Here is a 23,019-nt window from a genome sequence, read left to right on the forward strand (position 1 = left end):
TCCAATCCCATATCAACCCCATTTCCCTGGGTCCTAGGCACTTGTGTAGATCTGAGAGGATTGGATAGGTGTAAGCAATATGGTGGTAGCTTTCACCTGACCTCTGATCTAGGTCAAAAATACACAGGTTAGGACAACATAATAATTCCATGCGAAGCATTCTAAAATAAACAAATTCATTGGTCCAGCACCGTTGCTGATTCTACAGGATTAGTATTGTAAATGTGACCAGCGGTCAGGACATTAAGTAATAAAGTGGCGGTAGTGTAGTCATTTTAAACACATTTAAATGAATAGGATGAGAGAAAAACAGTTACGTACTTGCTGAGTAGTTAGCTGAAACTTTCTGCAATGCTAACATCCACTTCGCTCGTATTGCTAGTCCCATTGTTTAGATTTTTTTCGCATTTATTGCAAGGATTTATGGGATATTAGAATCCTCTTGTCCTTAATCTGTAGATTTACAACCTTTTGTATTTGTTTTTCTATTGAACCTTTGTTTTAACAGGGAAGACATATTGAGACCTACGTCTCTTTTACAAATGTGCCCAACATACTACAACATCGTAATATATATATATATATACAGTACCAGTCAAAGTTTGGACATACCTACTCATTCAGGGGGTTTCTTTATTTGACTATTTTCTGCTGCTTTCCCTTCATATGGGGGAGCACGTTCCATCTAATGAGTGAACATGTAGTTCATCTTAAACATTCTTACGAGAGTTTGTTAACAACATGTATTTCGTTTTGCCCATATTAAGCACACGTTTTAAATCAGCAAGGTATTCCTGAATAGCTATAAAATCTTCCTGTAGTTTTAACACATCCAGATCAACAGTTTGGGGCAGTTAATTATGTATTAGCATACATCATGAAAAAGAAGAAAAACATTTTTTAACCTTTATTTAACTAGGCAAGTCAGTTAAGAACAAATTCTTATCATCCGCATATAGATGAAGTTTACATTATTTAACCTTTATTTAACTAGGCAAGTCAGTTAAGAACAAATTCTTATCATCCGCATATAGATGAAGTTTACATTATTTAACCTTTATTTAACTAGGCAAGTCAGTTAAGAACAAATTCTTATCATCCGCATATAGATGAAGTTTACATTATTTAACCTTTATTTAACTAGGCAAGTCAGTTAAGAACAAATTCTTATCATCCGCATATAGATGAAGTTTACATTATTTAACCTTTATTTAACTAGGCAAGTCAGTTAAAACAAATTCTTATCATCCGCATATAGATGAAGTTTACATTATTTAACCTTTATTTAACTAGGCAAGTCAGTTAAAACAAATTCTTATAAGAACAAATTCTTATCCACATATAGATGAAGTTTACATTATTTAACCTTTATTTAACTAGGCAAGTCAGTTAAAACAAATTCTTATCATCCACATATAGATGAAGTTTACATTATTTAACCTTTATTTAACTAGGCAAGTCAGTTAAAACAAATTCTTATCATCCACATATAGATGAAGTTTACATTATTTAACCTTTATTTAACTAGGCAAGTCAGTTAAAACAAATTCTTATCATCCCATATAGATGAAGTTTACATTATTTAACCTTTATTTAACTAGGCAAGTCAGTTAAAACAAATTCTTATCATCCGCATATAGATGAAGTTTACATTATTTAACCTTTATTTAACTAGGCAAGTCAGTTAAAACAAATTCTTATCATCCGCATATAGATGAAGTTTACATTATTTAACCTTTATTTAACTAGGCAAGTCAGTTAAAACAAATTCTTATCATCCGCATATAGATGAAGTTTACATTATTTAACCTTTATTTAACTAGGCAAGTCAGTTAAAACAAATTCTTATCACATATAGATGAAGTTTACATTATTTCTTTATTTAACTAGGCAAGTCAGTTAAAACAAATTCTTATCATATAGATGAAGTTTACATTATTTAACCTTTATTTAACTAGGCAAGTCAGTTAAAACAAATTCTTATCATCCGCATATAGATGAAGTTTACATTATTTAACCTTTATTTAACTAGGCAAGTCAGTTAAAACAAATTCTTATCATCCGCATATAGATGAAGTTTACATTATTTAACCTTTATTTAACTAGGCAAGTCAGTTAAAACAAATTCTTATCATCCGCATATAGATGAAGTTTACATTTTTGAACCTTTATTTAACTAGGCAAGTCAGTTAAAACAAATTCTTATCATCCGCATATAGATGAAGTTTACATTATTTAACCTTTATTTAACTAGGCAAGTCAGTTAGAAACAAATTTCTTATCATCTTATCACATATAGATGAAGTTTACATTATTTAACCTTTATTTAACTAGGCAAGTCAGTTAAAACAAATTCTTATCATCCACATTAGATGAAGTTTACATTATTTCTTTATTTAATAGGCAATCAGTTAAAACAAATTCTTATCATCCACATATAGATGAAGTTTACATTATTTAACCTTTATTTAACTAGGCAAGTCAGTCATCATCCACATATAGATGAAGTTTACATTATTTTAAAACAAATTCTTATCATCCACATATAGATGAAGTTTACATTATTTAACCTTTTATTTAACTAGGCAAGTACACCTTTATTTAACTAGGCAAACAAATTCTTATCATCCACATATAGATGAAGTTTACATTATTTAACCTTTATTTAACTAGGCCTCAGTTAAAACAAATTCTTATCATCCACCATATAGATGAAGTTTACATTTATTTAACCTTTATTTAACTAGGCAAGTACCAGGTTAATTGACTTTTAACCCTTCATTTTCTGAAGGGAACAATTCTTATCATCCAAAATGTCTCAAATATAGATGAAGTTTACATGCCTGGACAGCTATCTAATCCTCTAACATCTCCACAAGAGTCTAGTGGGCTAGAGGCTATATGGGGTTGGTTTGAGATTCAGCATCTGTGATGAGGACACATCTAGTATCTCCTCTCGTCCCTAGCTTCTTGGATGACATTGAGATCATGCTGAAATGGCGCCCCCCGGTGCTGTATAAGTACCTGTGGAAGTACGTGTGTCTGTTTGCTATGGTGGGCCTGCTGGCGGCAAGTCTACTGCGAATGGTCTTCAAACGACCGACCTACACAGCCTGGAACCACACCACGGTGAGATACCCCTGCAATGGCCCTGGTCCCTGTTCCTGGCTGGCTAGATGGAGGGCTTCCTTTCCTTTCTTCCTTTTGACCTTCCTAACTTCCTTCCTAACTTCCTTCCTAACTTCCTTGAACTAACTTCCTTCCTAACTTCCTTCCTAACTTCCTTGAAGTACATTTTTCTCTCAATTGCTTGATTACACTCATGTTCTTTTTTCACTCTCTTCTTATACCTCCCTCCCTCCCTCCCTCTTTCCCTCCCTTTCCCTCTTTCTTTCTTTTCTCTTTTTTTTCTCTCCCTCTTTCACTCTCATCCCCCTATACAAGGTGCTATCTAGAACCTAAAAGGGTTATTTGACTGTCCCATTTTGAGAACCCTTTGAAAAACCCTTTTTGGTTCCAGGTAGAACCCTTTTGGTTCCAGGTAGAACCCTTTTGGTTCCAGGTAGAACCCTTTTGAGTGCCGCACACTTTAGGAGCTCAGATGCAATAATGTAATAACCTAAAAACCAACGTTTGGACAGACAAGCTGTGTTCATCAGGGTGTGATAACAAACACTGCAGGGTGACTAGTTTATATAGTGTCAAAGGACAAACACAGGTGTCTGTAATCATAGCTGGGTGTGGCCTGATATCATTGGTTAATTCTCAGATATAAAAATAACATACCAAAAACATGAATGGATAGCATACGATCATAGATGCAATCTGGCCACTACAAACATTTACAACAGCAAAATCACAATAATCACAAGAATGGCTTCAGATCACAGTCTACGTTGAGACCGAAGGGAGCAAGGGTCTTTAAATTAAAGCCTCTCGTTTTAAAAATAAATTGTCGAGACCACCCCCTCTCCTAGGGTTCGATGCCGATATAACGTAAGGACGGAATCGAGTGGTTTGCTTCCAAAAAGTGTGCTGTAACTGGGTAAGTCGAGTTTTTGTACCTAATGGTGCTACGATGCTCTGAGATACATACTTTTAATTTGTGTTTTGTTTTACCCACATCATTTTTACCACAAGGACAAGTTATAAGATAAATAACTGCCTTAGTGGAGCACGTAATAACACCTTTGATTGGGATCTGTTTCCCTGTTTGTGGGTGTTTGAAGGATCTACATTTATAAGTGCCATTACATTGAGCACAACCGTTACACTTGTAGTTTCCATCCAGTAGGGGCGCAAATAGATGTTCTGCAGGGATATCTTGGTGTGGGTAAATCAGAGTTTACCAATTCATCTCTGAGATTTCTGCCCCACGAGAATACAACCAAGGGAAGGTCTGAAAACACATTACTGATACTCTCATTGGATCTTAGAATGTGCCAATGTTTGTGAACGATTCCCTTAACTTGTTCAGAGAACTTTGAATAGCGGGTAGTTAGAAGGCAAGAATGCTTCTTTTTCTGAGACTGACCTTGAAAAAGATCATGTCATCCTGCATTGTTTATTATTATACCCTGATGAAGACAGCTTGTCTGGCAAAACCTTGGTTATTAGGTTATTCATTATTATAAATTATTCAAGTGTTCTACTCCGCTGGCCAGCACCTCGCCAAAATAGGTGTGCGTTTCTTTTGCCTCTAGAAGAACCCTTTTGAGTTCCATGTAGAACCCTTAACACAGAGGGTTCTACATGGAACCTTAAAGAGTTCTACCTGGAACCAAAAAGGGTTCTACCTTGAACCAGAAAGGGTTCTCCTATGGGGACACCCGAAGGACCCTTTTGAAACCCTTAGAATGTATGTCTTCCTCTCCAGGCATCGGAGACAACTCTGGAGTACCCAGGCTGGGCCCTGGCCATGTTGGCCATGCTGATCCTGGCTGCCACCCTGCCTGTCCCTGTTGGCTACTTCCACTCCTGGCTGAAGAACCGTGGCATGGGCCCCGAGGGGGAGCTCGCGGGCCAGGAGATAGACAGAGAGAGGTACACCAAGTGCAACTCCAGCGACGCCCTGGACTCCAACTCCCAGCATACCCCTTCGGTGGAGGATGATGGCCGACCCAGGGCTAGCTTCCTACCACTGGGCCTTGACCACTACAGACTCCTCCCACAACAGGAAGACGTGGAAGAGGAGGAAGAGGATACGATGTGAGAGAGGGGTTTGAGAATCAAGGGACGAAGAGAGGAGAGTGGCAGTCGGAAAGAGAGCCCCACTTTAGAGAGAGAGAGAGAGCGAGCGTCTCTTGACTGAAATAGTGGAAAGGACTCCACTTATATCCCCAGACTTTTAATTGATAAGGAATCTTAATAATGTATTACAATGTATATGACCGTTCATCCATATTACCAAAGAAACCTAACATTAGCACAATGTAATAACCTGTATCCTTAGTGCCAACGCACACCTATCAGTGACCTATCATAAGTGACCTATCATAAGTCACGTATCATAAGTGACCTATCATAAGTCACGTATCATAATTGACCTATCATAAGTCACCTATCATAAGTAACATCATAATTGAACTATCATAAGGGACCTATTATAAGTGACCTGGGGTGGCAGGTAGCCTAGGGGTTAGAGTGTTGGGCTGGGAACTGAAAGGTTGCTGGATCGAATCCCTGAGCTGACAAGGTAAAAATCTGTTGTTCTGCCCCTGAACAAGGCAGTTAACCCACCTTTCCCTGGTGGGCTGTCATTGTAAATAAGAATTTGTTCTTAACTGACTTGCCTCGTTAAATTGACTATTTACAAAACCTATCATAAGTGACTTATTATAGGTGACCTATCATTATACTGATAAGTACTGTAAGAAGTGCCTTATTATAGGTGACCTATCTTTATACTGATAAGTACTGTAAGAAGTGCCTTATTATAGGTGACCTATCATTATACTGATAAGTACTGTAAGAAGTGCCTTATTATAGGTGACCTATCATTATACTGATAAGTACTGTAAGAAGTGCCTTATTATAGGTGACCTATCATTATACTGATAAGTACTGTAAGAAGTGCCTTATTATAGGTGACCTATCATTATACTGATAAGTACTGTAAGAAGTGCCTTATTATAGGTGACCTATCATTATACTGATAAGTACTGTAAGAAGTGCCTTATTATAGGTGACCTATCATTATACTGATAAGTACTGTAAGAAGTGCCTTATTATAGGTGACCTATCATTATACTGATAAGTACTGTAAGAAGTGCCTTATTATAGGTGACCTATCATTATACTGATAAGTACTGTAAGAAGTGCCTTATTATAGGTGACCTATCATTATACTGATAAGTACTGTAAGAAGTGCCTTATTATAGGTGACCTATCATTATACTGATAAGTACTGTAAGAAGTGCCTTATTATAGGTGACCTATCATTATACTGATAAGTACTGTAAGAAGTGCCTTATTATAGGTGACCTATCATTATACTGATAAGTACTGTAAGAAGTGCCTTATTATAGGTGACCTATCATTATACTGATAAGTACTGTAAGAAGTGCCTTATTATAGGTGACCTATCATTATACTGATAAGTACTGTAAGAAGTGCCTTATTATAGGTGACCTATCATTATACTGATAAGTACTGTAAGAAGTGCCTTATTATAGGTGACCTATCATTATACTGATAAGTACTGTAAGAAGTGCCTTATTATAGGTGACCTATCATTATACTGATAAGTACTGTAAGAAGTGCATACTGTATTATAGGTGACCTATCACTTATACTGATTAAGGTGACCTATCATTATACTGATAAGAAGTGCCTTATTATAGGTGACCTATCATTATACTGATAAGTACTGTAAGAAGTGCCTTATTATAGGTGACCTATCATTATACTGATAAGTACTGTAAGAAGTGCCTTATTATAGGTGACCTATCATTATACTGATAAGTACTGTAAGAAGTGCCTTATGGTTCAAGTGCTGTATTAACACACCCAGGATCCTGTTCCTTGAACTGTGATGACAGTTTCAACTAGCTGCTTACAGGTCAATTATAAGTATGACTTGTAATTCTTGGGTTTCTTGTAGTTTGACTTGATTCTGCTCCAAAGACACTTCTGAAGGTGAGGAGTATTGAGGGAAGCGAAAGACTTTAAAGTCCAGCTTGTATATTGCATAGTAATACTCTTGTAAGACAAGTAGAGGCTCTGATCCAGAGAGACACAAAATATATATTTGATATATTCTGATATGTAGTTTTTTTATTAGGGTGCTAAACTTAGTTCAAGAACGTAAGGAGCTGAATTTGATCATAACCATACTGTTCTGGTTCTACTCCTTTAACCTAATCACACTCGTTCTGATCCTAACCATACTGTTCTGGTTCTACTCCTTTAACCTAGTCACACTGTCGTTCTGATCCTAACCATACTGGTCTGGTTCTACTCCTTTAACCTAATCACACTGCCATTCTGATCATAACCATACTGTTCTGGTTCTACTCCTTTAACCTAATCACACTCGTTCTGATCCTAACCATACTGTTCTGGTTCTACTCCTTTAACCTAGTCACACTGTCGTTCTGATCCTAACCATACTGGTCTGGTTCTACTCCTTTAACCTAATCACACTGCCATTCTGATCATAACCATACTGTTCTGGTTCTACTCCTTTAACCTAATCACACTGTCGTTCTGATCCTAACCATACTGTTCTGGTTCTACTCCTTTAACCTAGTCACACTGTCGTTCTGATCCTAACCATACTGGTCTGGTTCTACTCCTTTAACCTAATCACACTGCCATTCTGATCATAACCATACTGTTCTGGTTCTACTCCTTTAACCTAATCACACTGTCGTTCTGATCCTAACCATACTGTTCTGGTTCTACTCCTTTAACCTAGTCACACTGTCGTTCTGATCCTAACCATACTGGTCTGGTTCTACTCCTTTAACCTAATCACACTGCCATTCTGATCATAACCATACTGTTCTGGTTCTACTCCTTTAACCTAGTCACACTGTCGTTCTGATCCTAACCATACTGGTCTGGTTCTACTCCTTTAACCTAGTCACACTGTCGTTCTGATCCTAACCATACTGGTCTGGTTCTACTCCTTTAACCTAATCACACTGCCATTCTGATCATAACCATACTGTTCTGGTTCTACTCCTTTAACCTAGTCACACTGTTGTTCTGATCCTAACCATCTAACCATTCTTATCACCTTGTCCTTTGCAGGCCAGTTCAGCTTGGCTTAGATCGACTCTGTAGTGTGAAAAGGACAGTTTTTTCATCCTTGCCTTGTTACCAGAGATTGATTTGTCGCTGGGAAACGAGGTGTGTGCACACGTCAGCCAATCATTAGTTGATCATAAGAACCAGGGAGAAACACTAACCTAGCAGGACTGTGGACGTCGAGGGCCTGAGTTTATGCACCCTTGATCAAGACAATCAACTGTTACTGTATTTCTCAGTGTTGAGTTTATCCAGGTCAACTGTTACTGTATTTCTCAGTGTTGAGTTTACCCAGGTCAACTGTTACTGTATTTCTCAGTGTTGAGTTTATCCAGGTCAACTGTTACTGTATTTCTCAGTGTTGAGTTTACCCAGGTCAACTGTTACTGTATTTCTCAGTGTTGAGTTTACCCAGGTCAACTGTTACTGTATTTCTCAGTGTTGAGTTTACCCAGGTCAACTGTTACTGTATTTCTCAGTGTTGAGTTTACCCAGGTCAACTGTTACTGTATTTCTCAGTGTTGAGTTTACCCTGGTCAACTGGCTAACTCATTGATCCTGCCTGGTGAGTTTACCACCCAGCTCTGCCCATTCATGTCATTAGATATAAACTGGGATTTCTGAGTGCTCTGCACAGCTATAACCATCAAAGCAAAGCTAGTAGCTGCAACGGAGACTGCAGAGAGAACAGAATCCTCCACAGTTACAACTGGGATGTAGACTTCACAATGATTGTACAAACATCATCATGGCAACACAGCGTGACTTAGGCCTTATTAGTAACTGTAATGAAATAACAAATGGAATGATTTAATACCAGACATGAACCCAGTTACAGTCCACTTCCACTGCTTTTCCATTTCAATCGTGTTTGAAATTACTATTTGAAAAAAATACACATTCTAATTCATATGAAAAAGGGAATCTAAAAGTAGTGACATTTCCAAAACTTGTTTACGACCCTGTTATTACATGGTAATTACACAGCTTATTTCAGTGGTTGTTAATATGGTTTAACAAGGCGAAGCCTATGACGTCAAGTGTGGCCAGAAACCTTACTGTACTAGAAGGATTGGTACACTTGTAGTCCCGCAGTCAAACACACTCCAGGTCAGGGGTGGGCAAGTCCATTCCTCCAGGGCCTGATTGGTGTCACACTTTTTCTCCATCCCCAGCTAAAACACCTGACTCCAATATCATGATCTTCAGTTTAGAATGTTATTAGTTTAATCAGCCGTGTTTGCTAGGTGTGGGTGAAAAGTGTGACACCATCCCTGCTCCAGGGGACTGGAGTTGCCCATCCCTGCTCCAGGGGACTGGAGTTGCCCATCCCTGCTCCAGGGGAATAGAGTTGCCCATCCCTGCTCCAGGGGAATGGAGTTGCCCATTCATGCTCCAGGGGAATGGAGTTGCCCATCCCTGCTCCAGGGGAATGGAGTTGCCCATCCCTGCTCCAGGGGAATGGAGGGGAATGGAGTTGCCCATCCCTGCTCCAGGGGAATGGAGTTGCCCATCCCTGCTCCAGGGGAATGGAGTTGCCCTCCAGGGGACTGGAGTTGCCCATCCCTGCTCCAGGGGAATAGAGTTGCCCATCCCTGCTCCAGGGGACTAGAGTTGCCCATCCCTGCTCCCTCCAGGGGAGTTGCCCATCCCTGCTCCAGGGGAATAGAGTTGCCCATCCCTGCTCCAGGGGAATAGAGTTGCCCATCCCTGCTCCAGGGGAATGGAGTTGCCCATCCCTGCTCCAGGGGAATGGAGTGCCCATCCCTGCCCATCCCTGCTCCAGGGGAATGGAGTTGCCCATCCCTGCTCCAGGGGGAATGGAGTTGCCCATCCCTGCTCCAGGGGAATGGAGTTGGGGAATGGAGTTGCCCATCCCTGCTCCAGGGGAATGGAGTTGCCCATTCATGCTCCAGGGGAATGGAGTTGCCCATCCCTGCTCCAGGGGAATGGAGTTGCCCATCCCTGCTCCAGGGGACTGGAGTTGCCCATTCATGCTCCAGGGGAATGGATGACAAAAAGTGAGGGAGACTGAAAGACAGATACACAGTCCTGGGTTCACTAAGGCCTGAGAGTCAAGGACACGCCCTGAGATAGATGAACTGCAGGAACACTGGGTTGTAGTGATTATGGCACAGCGTAGCAAAATGTTTTGCAACTAAAAACAAGTGTTTCTTATTGTTCAGGTATCTGTCCCTGTTTCAGTCAGTTTTCTTCCGTTTGGTGCATAGTAAACACTTCCCTGCTGAGACAGTGAGAGGCCACATTGTCATAGAGACTCCACACTCCAGACAATCAAGGCAGCTTTGTGTTTGTTTTTGTGTGTGAGTTCATTACAGCACAATCTTACCAATGCCAAAGAGGTTTGCATGCAGTGTTTTACTGTATATTATGAAAAAGCTTGAGCTATTATGCTGCAATTTCAGCTTAGCTTGATCCATGTTGAGGATGGGTTTGCATGGACACCACCTTGGCCTTGTTAGCTCCCTAGGAACTGTGATTATGTATGTGTGAATGTATGCCTCTGACTGAGTCTATGTCAGTGTAAAACTCTGTGTGTGTGTGTCTGTCTGAATATATATATGTATATATGAGTTGTTTTGAAAGATGTCTCAAGTATGTATGTGTTGTTGTCTAATAAGAGGATTGTACTGTTATATACCAAATAAAGTATACTTTTGAACAGATGATGTCCTGCTCCGTGTTTGTCTTTGGCTTCTATTCCTCCTAGGTCAGGGCTCTCCAAGTCCGGTGATGGGGAACTACTGGGTGAGCAGGCTTTTGTTCTATCCCAGCGCTAACACATTTCCAATAAGGATCTGCATAACTGATCATGGCCTTGAGATATGTTAAGAAAGGGGATTGAGATAGGTAGATAAGGGGGGTTGAGATAGGTAGATAGGTAGATAAAGGGGGTTGAGATAGGTAGATAAAGGGGATTGAGATAGGTAGAGAAAGGGGATTGAGATAGGTAGAATAAATATCTATTATATTTTACTGTGTTCTATTCTGAAGCAGTGGCCCAGTGGGTGAGCAGCCTCCGAGGTTATGATGGAGTTTTACAGTGTATTGGATTTTAAAGAGGCAATCGGCTTTAGAATAGAACAAGAGAGTAGAATATAATATAGATACTTAATTTTCTGTTTTGTGAGGAATGGAAATAGCATATATTTAAAAGTCCAAACAAAGATAGGCTACATGAGGTGTGGATAGGCTGAAGCTAAAAAAAGGTCCAACCGAAAACCTGTGGAACTTCCTTTAAACTGCTGCTATCGATGGTCCTATTGGGCAGCCTACCCCTGGCCGCTCCTAGGTCCCTTCACCATAACTCCTCCTTTCTCCTGAAGTGTAGGTCTACTCTCCTTCACTAGGCTACTTCCCACACATCTAAAAACATTGGATTGGTGGAGGCATTTAGGCTAGAGGGGGTTTATACCAAATGTATTTTACCAGTGATTTCCTTCAAATCAGTGAAGGGGGAAGTTAACAAGTGCAAACTTTGGGAGGAAGCAGAGATAATTGCGTCTTACATCTCTACAGATCGGTGTCCCACCCTCAGGGCGGTTGAGCTAATGTGCGGTAATGTGATTAGCATGATGTTGTAAGGAACAAGAACATTTCCCAGGACATAGACATATCTGATATTGGCAGAAAGCTTAGCTGTACTGTTCCATTACAGTAGCTATTACAGGGAAAGAATACCATGCTGTTGTTTGAGGAGACTGCACAGTTATGAACTTGAAATGTTATTAATAAACCAATTAGGCACATTTGGGCAGTCTTGATAAAGCATTTTGAACTGACTTGCTATGGTTCATTGGATCAGTCTAAAACTTTGCACATACACTGCTGCCATCTAATGGCAAAAATCTAAATTGCGCCTGAGCTGGAATAATACATTATGGCCTTTCTCTTCCATTTCAAAGATGGTACAAAAAATGGTTGTTTTTTCTTTGTATTATCTTTAACCAGATCTAATGTGTTATATTCACCTACATTCATTCTACATTTCCACAAACGTCAAAGTGTTTCCTTTAAAATGGTATCAAGAATATGCATATCCTTGGTTCAGGTCCTGAGATACAGACAGTTAGATTTGGGTATGTCATTTTAGGCGAAAATTGAGGGGGGAAAGGGGCGGAAACTTTTAACCACTGTCACCATCTAATGTGAAAGTAAGTGGCCGCTAGATGGCAGCATGAGTGGAGAGACTGGTCACGAGGCAGTGCGTGTCAAAAATAAGTGGATGACAGAAAAGTTTTAGTATCGTGTTTTTTAATCACACGACGACAAAACTATGTTTATTACTTTTATCATGTCAATTTATTAAAATAATTTAAAATGGCAGCCTTGGCTTTAATATATGCAGAGACTAGGCCTAGGCTACTCCAAATTATACATAGGCCTGGTGGATGAGAGCTCTATCAATGTTGTTTCGAGAGGGAAGTGTAGGCTATACAATCCTGTGAAAGAAAAGTCACTTCCGAATGGGCGCAATAATAAAGATAGGCCTGCCTATAGGCTAGACTAGGCTACATCTAAATGTTGGCTATTGTATTTAGAAATATACATTGTATGACAAGCAATTTATGTTGTGTATAGGAGCGCAAGAAGTGGTAGGGATGTACTGATGGAGTGTGTAAGAGAGAGAGAGAGAAGAGAGGGACTGCGCTTAGAGCTGGAGTGCGCGCGGGATAGCACACCGGCTGGATCGGGGAGTCGCGAGGATGGAGATCCGACCAGACAGGTTTAAGGCGGTTGCAGCCAAGAATCTGGGAAAGATACACAGGTACCTCCTTAACTTCTTAACAATTGCTTATGGCTTGCCTTATTTTTATGTAAACCGTTTGTTGAAAATAGCTTTTTCTATAGGCTGCGGTAATTGATCACCATCTGCTACCCATTCCCAATTCTTACCACCCTATAACTTGTATTGGTGATATTCAAAGCCCAAAAGGGCAACTGTTCGTGAAAGTGACTGAAAAGAAGTGGCACTTTCAGACAATGTAGCGCCACGGTCGATACCTGGATCTCAGTGACGCACACTGTATGCTAGGCGCACCTGGACTCGTTTGGACAGTGTGCGCTCAGGGGCACAGCAAAATGACAACATCTGGTGTGCATCCAGAGATGGGGTGGACATTATCACTAGAAAACTAGAAAAACTCAAACAAATCGAGAGCGTGTATGTTATGAAATTCGATTCGGATAGGCTGTATAACATTGTGCAATACTCCAGTCGAAATGTATTGATGTAAATTGATTGTAGCAGGGTTGGGGTCAGTTCGAACTGAATGCAGTCAATTCAGGAATTAAACTGAAATTCCAATTCAATTATTTGAAAAGGGCATACATTTTCAGTGACTTCTCAATAAACTGGAAATTAGCTATTTATTTCAGAAGTATAATTTTTTTAAATTCACTTCCTAAATTAACTGCTTTAAATTAAATTCGAATTGCCCCCAACCCTTCGATTGTAGGCTACCTAGATTGTTTCGGTCTTGGCGTTCAGGTGAGATGTGCCACTCTTGGTTTCAGCAGAGAGTGCGTGCGGTATCTGGGACCTGTGTTGCTCGGAGAGGTGTGATTACATAATGTTTTCGTGCGTAATTGACGCGCACTGGCCGATTGAGAAGGTTGTCCAGGTGGAAAGGAATAGAGAGAATCAGATTAGCCTCATGTAACATGGATGGTCCCCGGTGCCGATGACAGACCGAAACATCGACAGACAGACAGGACACTCAGAAAGACAGACATACAATACCCATCGCCATCCTAATTGTCGCGTGTTCAATCAAGTGGTTTACATTCAACCTGACGGTTCGTTGCAATGGCTCTGAACATGTACATAGTTGGAAAAGGATTTTAAACTTCCCCTGCAACTACAGGTGCGGATTATAGGCCTATCTTTCGCTATGCAATTGCAGTGGTCACGTGCATCCACTGGTTTAATAAATCATGTTTCCAATCTATTTTTATTTAGTAACTTTGAAATGTATTCATAAAAAAGCCATGTGGCGTTCAAATAGGCCTACAATAAAATAAAAAGCCCCGGTCATTGTTATGAGGACCAGATTTATAGATGTGTTTGTATGGCGTTCAAATAGGCCTACAATAAAATAAAAAGCCCCGGTCATTGTTATGAGGACCAGATTTATAGATGTGTTTGCACAAAATCATCTTTCAACGTGAACATTTCATCACATTAGACTAAATGTCCATCATTTTAGCTTGGAATTAACTCATTGGGATATTTAGGCTGTGATTAAAATTGGAAATATTGTCAAATCAATAGAGGTATTTCCAATAACTTTTGCCAGGTGTATTAATTGATTGATTGCATTTATTGGATAATTAAATGTATCGCGGTGCTCCAGCCAGACGAACTTCCGTGCTATTTTGTCAGACGGATTCTCCGTAGGTCGACTGGACACTCAGGCAGGAGTCACTGCTAAACTAAAGGCTATAAAACAGGCGTCGAAAAAAATCACATTTTAAAGCTCTTGCAGCCTCCGGTCGAAGCATAACTCCACACGTTTTGAAGATTTCAGAAATCTCACGTTTTCTTTATTTTATTATTATTAACCCATTATTAATATAGTTTATATGTTTTATATATGTTTACAACAGCATGGCCTAAACAAATGCAGCGTTACGGAAGGAAAAACCTGTGAGAAAACAGGTAGATAATCTACATAATAAATTACCATATACGGTTTAAAATAGAATATTAAAAAGTGATCAATTGATCGTCTGTGTAGGTGACAAAAAAATGAGAGATTATAGTCATTGATAGGGCAGCAAACTCGAGCTCTCCCGGGGTTTGAGGTAGCAACCAAACATATAAATCCCCATCCTGAAATAGCCCGTTTCTCCGCCCAGCTGTCGGTCCACGCAAATCCCTAACTCTACCCCTCCCACATTCCCACTCCAAGCCCAGCCCACTGTCACTTCCTCTCGCCCCCCTCCTCTCACCCCATCCTCATTCACAGACCAGCCTACTCCATCATCTCATCCGGGGCCCCGGATTAAGAGTGTAAGGGCACCGAGTCAAATCGCTTTTTTCCCCTCTGGCTCTCGTGAGGCACGTGCGTGCTGGTGTCCAATGCTATTTGCTTTGAAATACTGTATGTGATTGGATTTGATTTATTTATATAGGGCCTTTCTACCAATTCTTTCTACCAACTGAGGTAGTAGGCTAAAGGAGGTACTGAAAGCGCTTTACATAGTAGGCTAAAAGGGGAAAATCACCTTCACACTACACTTCCTGCATGACTGTGAGGGCTCACCCTCAGAGGAACTAGCTATATGACTGTAGTGTATCAGACTGAGGGCCCAGAGGAACTAGCTATATGACTGTAGTGTATCAGACTGAGGGCTCAGAGGAACTAGCTATATGACTGTAGTGTATCAGACTGAGGGCAGAGGAACTAGCTATATGAGTATCAGAAGGGCTAGAACTAGCTATATGACTGTAGTGTATCAGACTGAGGGCCTCAGAGGAACTAGCTATATGACTGTAGTGTATCAGACTGAGGGCTCAGAGGAACTAGCTATATGACTGTAGTGTATCAGACTGAGGGCTCAGAGGAACTAGCTATATGACTGTAGTGTATCAGACTGAGGGCTCACCCTCAGAGGAACTAGCTATATGACTGTAGTGTATCAGACTGAGGGCCCAGAGGAACTAGCTATATGACTGTAGTGTATCAGACTGAGGGCCCAGAGGAACTAGCTATATGACTGTAGTGTATCAGACTGAGGGCTCAGAGGAACTAGCTATATGACTGTAGTGTATCAGACTGAGGGCTCAGAGGAACTAGCTATATGACTGTAGTGTATCAGACTGAGGGCCCAGAGGAACTAGCTATATGACTGTAGTGTATCAGACTGAGGGCCCAGAGGAACTAGCTATATGACTGTAGTGTATCAGACTGAGGGCTCAGAGGAACTAGCTATATGACTGTAGTGTATCAGACTAAGGGCTCAGAGGAACTAGCTATATGACTGTAGTGTATCAGACTGAGGGCTCAGAGGAACTAGCTATATGACTGTAGTGTATCAGACTAAGGGCTCAGAGGAACTAGCTATATGACTGTAGTGTATCAGACTGAGGGCCCAGAGGAACTAGCTATATGACTGTAGTGTATCAGACTGAGGGCTCAGAGGAACTAGCTATATGACTGTAGTGTATCAGACTGAGGGCCCAGAGGAACTAGCTATATGACTGTAGTGTATCAGACTGAGGGCTCAGAGGAACTAGCTATATGACTGTAGTGTATCAGACTGAGGGCTCAGAGGAACTAGCTATATGACTGTAGTGTATCAGACTGAGGGCTCAGAGGAACTAGCTATATGACTGTAGTGTATCAGACTGAGGGCCCAGAGGAACTAGCTATATGACTGTAGTGTATCAGACTGAGGGCTCAGAGGAACTAGCTATATGACTGTAGTGTATCAGACTGAGGGCCCAGAGGAACTAGCTATATGACTGTAGTGTATCAGACTGAGGGCCCAGAGGAACTAGCTATATGACTGTAGTGTATCAGACTGAGGGCTCAGAGGAACTATATGACTATATGACTGTAGTGTATCAGACTGAGGCAGAGGCCCAGAGGAACTAGCTATATGACTGTAGTGTATCAGACTGAGGGCTCAGAGGAACTAGCTATATGACTGTAGTGTATCAGACTGAGGGCCCAGAGGAACTAGCTATATGACTGTAGTGTATCAGACTGAGGGCTCAGAGGAACTAGCTATATGACTGTAGTGTATCAGACTGAGGGCCCAGAGGAACTAGCTATATGACTGTAGTGTATCAGACTGAGGGCCCAGAGGAACTAGCTATATGACTGTAGTGTATCAGACTGAGGGCCCAGAGGAACTAGCTATATGACTGTAGTGTATCAGACTGAGGGCTCAGAGGAACTAGCTATATGACTGTAGTGTATCAGACTGAGGGCCCAGAGGAACTAGCTATATGACTGTAGTGTATCAGACTGAGGGCCCAGAGGAACTAGCTATATGACTGTAGTGTATCAGACTGAGGGCCCAGAGGAACTAGCTATATGACTGTAGTGTATCAGACTGAGGGCTCAGAGGAACTAGCTATATGACTGTAGTGTATCAGACTGAGGGCCCAGAGGAACTAGCTATATGACTGTAGTGTATCAGACTGAGGGCCCAGAGGAACTAGCTATATGACTGTAGTGTATCAGACTGAGGGCCCAGAGGAACTAGCTATATGACTGTAGTGTATCAGACTGAGGGCCCAGAGGAACTAGCTATATGACTGTAGTGTATCAGACTGAGGGCCCAGAGGAACTAGCTATATGACTGTAGTGTATCAGACTGAGGGCTCAGAGGAACTAGCTATATGACTGTAGTGTATCAGACTGAGGGCCCAGAGGAACTAGCTATATGACTGTAGTGTATCAGACTGAGGGCTCAGAGGAACTAGCTATATGACTGTAGTGTATCAGACTGAGGGCCCAGAGGAACTAGCTATATGACTGTAGTGTATCAGACTGAGGGCTCAGAGGAACTAGCTATATGACTGTAGTGTATCAGACTGAGGGCCCAGAGGAACTAGCTATATGACTAGTGTATCCAAATCAAAGGGTTGAACTAATCCATATTTTGTAAATTATTGGTGTATTCACGTATATGGTAGGCCTACAGTACCAGTCAAAAGTTTGGACACAGCTACTTATACTTAGGTGTTTCTTGTAGAATAATAGTGAAGACATTAAAACTATGAAATAACCAACATGGAATCATGTGGTAACCAAAAAAGTGTTAAACAAATTAAAATATATTTTAGATGAGATTGTTCAAAGTTGCCAGCCTTTGCCTATATGACATCATTGCACACTCTTGGCATTCTCTCAACCAGCTTCATGAGGTAGTCACCTGGAATGCATTTCAATTAACAGGTGTGCCTTGTTAAAATTTAATTTGTGGAATTCCGTTCCTTCTTAATGTGTTTGAGCCAATCAGTTGTGTTGTGAAAATGTAGGGGTGTTATACAGAATATGTCCCTATTTGATAAAAGACCAAGTCCATGTTATGGCAAGAACAGCTTGAATAAGCAAAGAGAAACTACAGTCCATCATTACTTTAAGACATGAAGGTCAGTCAATACGGAACATTTCAAGAACTTTGAAAGTTTCTTCAAGTGCAGTCGCAAAAACCATAAAGCGCTATGATGAAACTGGCTCTCATGAGGACCGCCACAGGAAAGGAAGACCCATAGTTACCTCTACTGCAGAGGATAAGTTAATTAGACTTAAGTGCACATCAGATTGAATTGCTGCAAAGAAACCACAACTAAAGGACACCAATAATAAGAAGAGACTTTCTTGGGTCAAGAAACACGAGTAATGGATATTAGACCGGTGGGAATCTGTCCTTTGGTCTGATGAGTCTAAATGTAAGATTTTTGGTTCCAACCGCCGTGTCTTTGTGAGACGCAGAGTAGGTAAACGGATGATCTCCACATGTGTGGTTCCCACCATGAAGGATGGAGGAGGTGTGTTGGTGTGGGGGTGTTTTGCTGGTGACACTGTTGGTGATTTATTTAGAATTCAAGGCACACTTAACCAGCATGGCTACCACCGTATTCTACAGATATACGCCATCCCATATGGTTTGAGCTTAGTGGGACTATAATTTGTTTCTCAACAGGACAATGACCCAACACACCTCCTGTTTGTGTAAGGCCAATTTGACCAAGAAGGAGAGTGATGGAGTGCTGCATCAGATGACCTGACCTCCACAATCACTTGATCTCAACCCAATTAAGATGGTTTGGGATGAGTTGAACTGCAGAGTTTTTATTTTTTATTTTACCTTGGCAAGTCAGATAAGAACAACTTCTTATTTAAAATGACAGTCTAGGAACAGTGGGTTAACTGCCTTGTTCAGGGGCAGAATGACAGATTTTTACCTTGTCAGCTCAGGGATTCAATCTAGCAACCTTTCGGTTACTGGCCCAACACTCTAACCACTAGGCTACCTGCTGGTTACTGGCCCAACACTCTAACCACTAGGCTACCTGCTGGTTACTGGCCCAACACTCTAACCTCTAGGCTACCTGCTGGTTACTGGCCCAACACTCTAACCACTAGGCTACCTGCTGGTTACTGGCCCAACACTCTAACCACTAGGCTACCTGTCCTCCAGTGAAGGAAAAGCAGCGAACAAGTGCTCAGCGTATGTGGGAACTCCTTCAAGCCTGTTGGAAAAGCATTCCAGGTGAAGCTGGTTGAGAGAATGCCAAGAGTGTGCAAAGCTGTCATCAAGGCAACGGGTGGTTACTTTGAAGAATCTCAAATATAAAATGTGTTTTGATATGTTTTACACTTTTCTGGTTACTACATGATTCCATATGTGTATTTGTTTTGATGTATTCACTATTTTTCTACAACGTAGAAAATAGTTAAGAAAAACCCTGACTACGTGTGTCCAAACTTTTGATTGGTACTCTATATTCAAACAATAGGAAGTATGTGTGTGTGTGCGTGTGCGTATGTGTGCGTGTGTGTGTGCGTGTGCGTATGTGTGCGTGTGAGCGTGTGTGTGTGTGTGTGTGTGTGTGTGTGTGTGTGTGTGTGTGTGTGTGTGTGTGTGTGTGTGTGTGTGCGCGTGTGAGCGTGTATACTGTGTGAGTGGTCTACCTCACCGACAGAGCCGTGATCCCTCCCTGTGAATGCTGCCAGTAGTTCATCTATTATTTAGAGTTTTTCTCCATCGGAATGCGTCTCTTGTTTCTGTATTAAACTAGGTAGGCAAATACTATGGTAGTGTAAGGTACAGAGCAGCCCCAACACCTTCTCCTCTCCTCTCTAAGGTACAGAGCAGCCCCAACACCTTCTCCTCTCCTCTCTAAGGTACAGAGCCCCAACACCTTCTCCTCTCCTCTCTAAGGTACAGAGCAGCCCCAACACCTTCTCCTCTCCTCTCTAAGGTACAGAGCAGCCCCAACACCTTCTCCTCTCCTCTCTAAGGTACAGAGCAGCCCCAACACCTTCTCCTCTCCTCTCTAAGGTACAGAGCAGCCCCAACACCTTCTCCTCTCCTCTCTAAGGTACAGAGCAGCCCCAACACCTTCTCCTCTCCTCTCTAAGGTACAGAGCAGCCCCAACACCTTCTCCTCTCCTCTCTAAGGTACAGAGCAGCCCCAACACCTTCTCCTCTCCTCTCTAAGGTACAGAGCAGCCCCAACACCTTCTCCTCTCCTCTCTAAGGTACAGAGCCCCAACACCTTCTCCTCTCCTCTCTAAGGTACAGAGCCCCAACACCTTCTCCTCTCCTCTCTAAGGTACAGAGCCCCAACACCTTCTCCTCTCCTCTCTAAGGTACAGAGCCCCAACACCTTCTCCTCTCCTCTCTAAGGTACAGAGCAGCCCCAACACCCTCTCCTCTCCTCTCTAAGGTACAGAGCAGCCCCAACACCTTCTCCTCTCCTCTATAAGGTACAGAGCCCCAACACCCTCTCCTCTCTAAGGTACAGAGCCCCAACACCTTCTCCTCTCCTCTCTAAGGTGCAGAGCCCTGACACCTTCTCCTCTCCTCTCTAAGGTACAGAGCCCCAACACCTTCTCCTCTCCTCTCTAAGGTACAGAGAGCCCCAACACCTTCTCCTCTCCTCTCCTCTACTCTATTCTCTACCTTTACTTCCCTGCAGTCATTCCCTTGTCACCCGTCAATAAGTCATCATATTTAGCAGAGGCTTTTATCCAAAGCGAGTTACAGTCATGTGTGCATATATTTAATGTATGGGTGGTCCTGGGAATCAAACCCACAATCCTGGTGTTGCAACCACCATGCCAACTGATCTAATGAGGACCATGCTCTACTAACTGGTCTACAGAGGACCATGCTCTACTAACTGGTCTACAGAGGACCATGCTCTACTAACTGGTCTACAGAGGACCATGCTCTACTAACTGATCAACAGAGGACCATGCTCTACCAACTGAACTACAGAGGACCATGCTCTACCAACTGAACTACAGGGGACCATGCTCTACCAACTGGTCTACAGAGGACCATGCTCTACTAACTGATCTACAGAGGACCATGCTCTACTAACTGAGCAACAGAGGACCATGCTCTACTAACTGAGCAACAGAGGACCATGCTCTACTAACTGGTCTACAGAGGACCATGCTCTACTAACTGGTCTACAGAGGACCATGCTCTACTAACTGAGCAACAGAGGACCATGCTCTACTAACTGATCTGCAGAGGACCATGCTCTACTAACTGATCTACAGAGGACCATGCTCTACTAACTGGTCTGCAGAGGACCATGCTCTACTAACTGATCTACAGAGGACCATGCTCTACCAACTGGTCTACAGAGGACCATGCTCTACCAACTGGTCTACAGAGGACCATGCTCTACCAACTGATCTACAGAGGACCATGCTCTACCAACTGATCTACAGAGGACCATGCTCTACCAACTGGTCTACAGAGGACCATGCTCTACCAACTGGTCTACAGAGGACCATGCTCTACTAACTGATCTACAGAGGACCATGCTCTACTAACTGAGCAACAGAGGACCATGCTCTACTAACTGATCTACAGAGGACCATGCTCTACTAACTGAGCAACAGAGGTCCATGTTCTACTAACTGATCTACAGAGGACCATGCTCTATTAACTGGTCTACAGAGGACCATGCTCTCCTAACTGAGCAACAGAGGTCCATGCTCTATTAACTGATCTACAGAGGACCATGCTCTACTAACTGAACTACAGGGGACCATGCTCTACCAACTGGTCTACAGAGGACCATGCTCTACTAACTGAGCAACAGAGGACCATGCTCTATTAACTGATCTACAGAGGACCATGCTCTACTAACTGAGCAACAGAGGTCCATGCTCTACTAACTGATCTACAGAGGACCATGCTCTATTAACTGAGCAACAGAGGTCCATGCTCTACTAACTGATCTTTGGAATCTAGCTTATTAGCTAATGGTCATCACAACAGAGCTATCTCAACCTATTGGCTATCACAGCGGAGCATTCTCAACCTATTGGCTATCACAGCAGAGCATTCTCAACCTATTGGCTATCACAGCGGAGCATTCTCAACCTATTGGCTATCACAGCGGTGCTCTCTCAATCTATTGACTATCACAGCGGAGGTCTCTCAAGTTAGGGGGGGGGGTCATACACCCAATTAGTACAGCCTGTAACAGACCCCGACATGCAGGGTGACATTTTGGCAGAGCCATAAAGTGCTATCATTGTCATATTGATGGAATTCATGGTTAAGACACGTAGTGCCAGCTGCACTGTCATTTTAAACCTTCATATTGATGGAATTCATGTCATTTTAAACCTTCATATTGATGGATTTCATGCTACCACAGGCATGGGGAGGGAAATGGTACCACAGGCATGGGGAGGGAAATGCTACCACAGGCATGGGGAGGGAAATGGTACCACAGGCATGGGGAGGGAAATGCTACCACAGGCATGGGGAGGGAAACTGTACCACAGGCATGGGGAGGGAAATGCTACCACAGGCATGGGGAGGGAAATGCTACCACAGGCATGGGGAGGGAAATGCTACCACAGGCATGGGGAGGGAAATGCTACCACAGGCATGGGGAGGGAAATGCTACCACAGGCATGGGGAGGGAAATGCTACCACAGGCATGGGGAGGGAAATGGGAACTTTCCACACCAGCAAAGCTTTACTGTAATGTCAAGACAGTACTACTATAGTTCTACATCTGTA

At 42.1% G+C, this 23,019-nt stretch overlaps 2 protein-coding genes across 4 annotated transcripts in view; both read left to right on the forward strand.

The window, feature by feature from the left end:
* LOC112225787 (sodium-dependent neutral amino acid transporter B(0)AT2-like) overlaps positions 1–9,694 on the forward strand; it is a 51,687-nt gene extending 41,993 nt beyond the window's left edge. For all 3 annotated transcript variants that reach the window (XM_042316397.1, XM_042316395.1, XM_042316396.1), the window contains exons 11-13: positions 2,967–3,129; positions 4,877–5,988; positions 6,843–9,694. In XM_042316397.1, the coding sequence (XP_042172331.1) occupies positions 2,967–3,129; positions 4,877–5,212 (499 nt within the window). In that variant the 3' untranslated portion in view covers positions 5,213–5,988; positions 6,843–9,694. The remainder of the gene's footprint in view (positions 1–2,966; positions 3,130–4,876; positions 5,989–6,842) is intronic.
* A 3,196-nt stretch (positions 9,695–12,890) lies between these two features.
* The window catches only part of LOC121838821 (vesicular glutamate transporter 1-like), a 56,107-nt gene continuing 45,978 nt past the window's right edge, over positions 12,891–23,019 (forward strand). Inside the window, exon 1 of the mRNA XM_042316401.1 lies at positions 12,891–13,042. Coding sequence (XP_042172335.1) covers positions 12,981–13,042 — 62 coding nt within the window. The 5' untranslated portion in view covers positions 12,891–12,980. The remainder of the gene's footprint in view (positions 13,043–23,019) is intronic.

Source organism: Oncorhynchus tshawytscha, unplaced genomic scaffold, assembly GCF_018296145.1.
Source record: "Oncorhynchus tshawytscha isolate Ot180627B unplaced genomic scaffold, Otsh_v2.0 Un_contig_1223_pilon_pilon, whole genome shotgun sequence".
Classification (NCBI taxonomy): domain Eukaryota; kingdom Metazoa; phylum Chordata; class Actinopteri; order Salmoniformes; family Salmonidae; genus Oncorhynchus; species Oncorhynchus tshawytscha.